This window comes from Camellia sinensis, chromosome 9 (genome assembly GCF_055761805.1).
Source record: "Camellia sinensis isolate YWXY chromosome 9, ASM5576180v1, whole genome shotgun sequence".
NCBI classification, from domain to species: Eukaryota; Viridiplantae; Streptophyta; class Magnoliopsida; order Ericales; family Theaceae; genus Camellia; species Camellia sinensis.
This window is the reverse complement of record NC_138969.1, coordinates 74,870,961-74,875,282: the sequence shown is the minus strand read 5'-3', so window position 1 is coordinate 74,875,282 and position 4,322 is coordinate 74,870,961. Positions and strand designations below refer to the sequence as shown.

Below are 4,322 nucleotides of genomic sequence, written 5' to 3'. Positions count from 1 at the left end.
AGTCTAATTGGTTCATTCAAACTTACCATCTGTCTGTGGGTGGTAGGCACTACTCAGTTGCAGTTCAGTCCCCAAAGCCTGTTGCAAACTCTATCAAAATCTTAATGTGAACTTCGAATCTCTGTCAGACACAACGGATACTAGCACACCGTGCAACCTCACAATCAAATTCATATAAATGTCTGCCAATTTGTTCGCATTATAAATAGTTTTAATAGGCAGAAAATGAGCAGATTTAGTCAAACGGTCAACTATGACCCAGATAGAATCCATACCTCGAGAAAAGCAAGGCAATCCCACAATAAAGTACATGGTAATGTGCTCCAATTTCCATTCCGGTATTGGAAGTGGCTGTAGCAAACCAGCTGGTCGTTGATGTTCGGCTTTAACTTGTTGGCAATGTAAACATCTTACCACAAAATCAGCAATGCTTTTCTTCATCCCAGGCCACCAGAAGTTCTGTTTCAAGTCATGATACATTTTTGTGTTCCCCGAATGCATATTAAACTTTGAATTATGGGCTTCGGTCATAACACGTTTCCTCAAATCAAAACAATCTGGTACATAAAGTCTATTTTGAAATTTCAGCACATTGTTCTCTAATATAAATCCTGGTTTTGGTTTTGAATCAATCTCATCACAAATTTTCTTCAAGACTTTATCTTCACACTGTTTCTCTTTAATCTCTTCAATGATTGCAGGTTAAGAAGAAATGGCAACTAATATCCCACCCTATTTATGCAACACAACTTTAATCTCATTCTTTTCCAAGTCACATAGCAACTTTCTCTGACTGGTGAGTAAGCATGACAAATTTTCCATTGACTTTCTACTAAAAGCGTCTGCGACGGTATTGGTTTTCCCCAGATAGTACAAAATCTGTAGGTCATAATCCTTAATCAATTCAAGCCATTGTCTTTGTCTCATGTTCATTTTTTTCTAAGTAAAGAAATATTTTAAACTTTTGTGATCGGTATACACTTCACAAGTTACGCCATACAGATAGTGACGCCAGATTTTCAAAGCAAACACCACAGCTGCCAATTCAAGATCATGAGTCGGGTAATTCTTTTCATGTGGATGGAGTTATCGAGAAGCATAAGCAATCACTTTTCCATTTTGCATTAACACACATCCTAAACCCTTATAGGAAGCATCAGTGTAAATCTAAAATCCATCAGTTCCATTAGGCAAAGTTAAGATAGGTGCAGTTACTAACCAGGTGTTTAATTCTTGGAAAGCAGACTCTCTTTGATCATTCCAGTCATATGGTATAGTTTTCTGTGTCAGTTGAGTGAGTGGCAATGCAATTTTGGAGAAATCTTTTACAAATCTACGATAATAGCCTACAAGCCCCCAGAAAGCTTTTAACCTTAGACACACTGGTCGGTCTCGGCCAATTTACAATGGCTTCGATTTTCTACCATCTTTGTTAATCACATGCCCCATAAATTCTATGTTGTCAAGCCAGAATTCACATTTGGACAATTTGGCATATAACTTTTTTTCTCTCAAAATTTGTAAAGTTGTTCTCAGATGATGTTCATGTTCTTCCTTGCTTTTCGAATAAATCAAGATATCATCAATAAATACAACTATAAATACATCAAAAAAATTGTTTGAAAACCCTATTCATTAGGTCCATGAAAGTCGTAGGAGCGTTCGTTACCCCAAATGGCATGACTAAAAATTCATAATGTCCGTATCTGGTTCGGAAAGCGGTTTTCTCAATGTCTTTTGCCTTAACTCTCAATTGATGATAACTCGATCTAAGGCCAATTTTGGAAAATACTTGAGCTCCCTGGAGTTGATCAAACAAATCATCTATTCGGGGCAAAGGGTACTTATTTTTTATAGTCACTCTATTCAAATCCCAATAGTCTATTCATAATCTCAAGGACCTGTCTTTCTTCTTAATAAACAACACTGGAGCACCCCAAGACGAAGTGTTCGGTCGGATAAATTTCTTGTCTAGTAATTCTTGGAGTTGGACCTTTAATTTTCTCAATTCAGTAATTGACATTCAGTATGGGGTTTTAGAAATCGCTTGTGTCCCGGGTACAACATCAATGGTAAACTCAATTTCCCTACCAATTAAGTCTCTGAGTAAATCATTTGGAAAGATATCAGGAAATTCATTAACCACAGATATAGTTTCCATACTAGCAATATCTAAAGACTCAGTCATTACACAACATAAGTAGCCCCGCCACCCTTTTCTTAACAACTTCTTGGCCTTCATAAATGAAATCAAGTACGGCGAAGGAACTACCCCATTCCCAGTAAAGACAAACTCAAGATCACCTTGTGGTCGAAACACAACAGATTTACTCACATAGTCTATGGTGGCATAGTATTTAGTTAACCAATCCATACCTAGAATACAATCAAAATGATCAATGCTCAAGGGCAACAAATCAACATACAATGTCATATCACCAATCATAATATCACATGCCGGATAAACTTAAGCACGTATCATAGAACCTCTAGACGGTGTAGACATAGACAGCAAACAGTTGATAGGTTATAACAGTCTAGTTAATTTTCGAGAAACAGCATGCGATACAAATGAATGCGTAGAACCAGAATCAATCAGCACATAGGCATTCTGAGCACAGATAGAGATTATACCTGACACCACTGACTCAGTATTTTGTACATCCCAAAGTACCAGTGTAAACACTCTCCCTTGCCTTAGCGTTTCATTCTTGGTGTTACCCTTGGTATTAGTTCTTGCATTGGTTCTCGTTACAGGAGCAGATTCGACTGAACTTGATGTCGGATAGTTAGCATTGACGAATCTTAGTGGACAATCTTTAATTATGTGGCCAGTCTTGCCACACCGAAAACAAGTGCCAGATGCACGGTAGAACATGCCTTTATGCTTCCTTCTACATTCTGATCAAGCTGACATACACCCACTGCTTTGGCTTGAATTGCTAGAAGATCTAGTATTTTGCTTTTTGTTGGTAAAAGATAAACGGCCTTTCCGAAAGTCAGATCCAGGTCTTTTACCTCTCTATTCTGTTGTTGGACCTAGAACTTGTTTCTTTGCTGCCAGAATGGCTTCCATCATCAATGCTCTATCAAGCACTTCCACGTATATAGGCAACTTTAAAATACCTACCTTATCAAACACGTCCAAATCCAAACCCCCTTCGAATTTTCATGCCTTCTTGTAGTCAGTATCCACCATGTGGGGAGCAAACTGGGCCAACTCGGTGAATTTAGCCTCATACTCAGCTATGGATATCTTGCCTTACTTAAGTTCTTGGAATTCAGAAACTTTTCAGTCCTTGAAGCGCAGAGGAAAATACCTGTAATAAAAAAAATTCGTTGAATCGAGCCCATGTCATGTTTCCATTGCTATTCCATATCAGTAACCACCATCTCTGAGCTTCAACTTTTAAAGTGTAGGTGGCCAAAAGAACTTTTTGTGTCTCAGGACAAGGAAACACTTCAAACAACTTCTCCATTTTGAGCAACCAGGTTCTGCCTTTAAGGGTTCAATGCCACCCAAGAAAGTTGGTGGTTTCATCTTCATAAACTTTTCAGTCAGGTTGATAATGCCATTGCTGTTCGGGTCAACTTGGACCGATGGAGGTGGAGGGGGTAAAGGTTGTTGCCTCTGTTGTTGCGTCATAGTTTCAGTCAAAGTTGTAAGCATCTGTTCCATATGGCTCATTCAGGCCTCAGAGGATTTAATGGCATCATTATTTCATGTATTTTCCATTGCTATAGGTAAACAAAGCACTTATAAACATAGGCAAATAGTCTCTTTCACAATGTTCAAATCATTCATTTCAATTTCATGTGCTCATGGTAAAGTTTAGATTTCACATTTACAGAGATTAATATACACACTTACATATGCAGATGAGATGCCCCTACTTCTTACTAGGACATTCTATAGCTCATATGGACTCGTGTGTGTGGTATAACATGTGCTCTGATACCACTGTATCACAACCCGAACTCACCCCTAAAGGTTTAGTGTCATAACCGGCCAGTAATCCTTGGATTACCGAAAGCATCTGAACAAAATTAGAAAATATAAGGGGCTGAGGAAGCAAATACATATAACTTACATAGTCTATTGAGCTGTGCAGACATACATGAGACATATAATTTTAAACTTTATAAACACACTTGTGACGTCATAAAAAAGACATTAGTCATACATCATTCCCATAGACAGATAAAACAAAAGGGGTACTTAGCCCAATGTACTAATAAACAAGTACTTGTTCTTATACCAAAAAGAAAACAGATCTTAAAAACTTTGACCACAAAAACTTGACTTCTCAAAGGAAACCTCC

General features: G+C 37.9%; 1 protein-coding gene across 1 annotated transcript; it reads right to left on the bottom strand.

Annotated features, from left to right (window-relative positions):
* Nucleotides 1-2,023: 2,023 nt before the first annotated feature.
* LOC145799547 (uncharacterized) lies at nucleotides 2,024-3,646 on the bottom strand. The gene is made up of 2 exons (XM_082889139.1): nucleotides 3,490-3,646; nucleotides 2,024-2,376 (listed from the first exon to the last, which is right to left on the bottom strand). The coding sequence occupies exons 1-2, from the start codon at nucleotides 3,644-3,646 to the stop codon at nucleotides 2,024-2,026; spliced, it is 510 nt and encodes a 169-aa protein (XP_082745265.1).
* Nucleotides 3,647-4,322: the final 676 nt, after the last annotated feature.

What these genes read in the sequence shown, in the direction of transcription:
- LOC145799547 (XM_082889139.1), bottom strand. Translation starts at nt 3,646, where the DNA reads ATGACGCAACAACAGAGGCAACAACCTTTACCCCCTCCACCTCCATCG. An exon ending in ACCCTTAAAGGCAGAACCTG is followed by an intron (nt 2,377 to 3,489) that starts GTTGCTCAAAAT and finishes ATTGTATTCTAG; the next exon opens with GTATGGATTGGTTAACTAAA.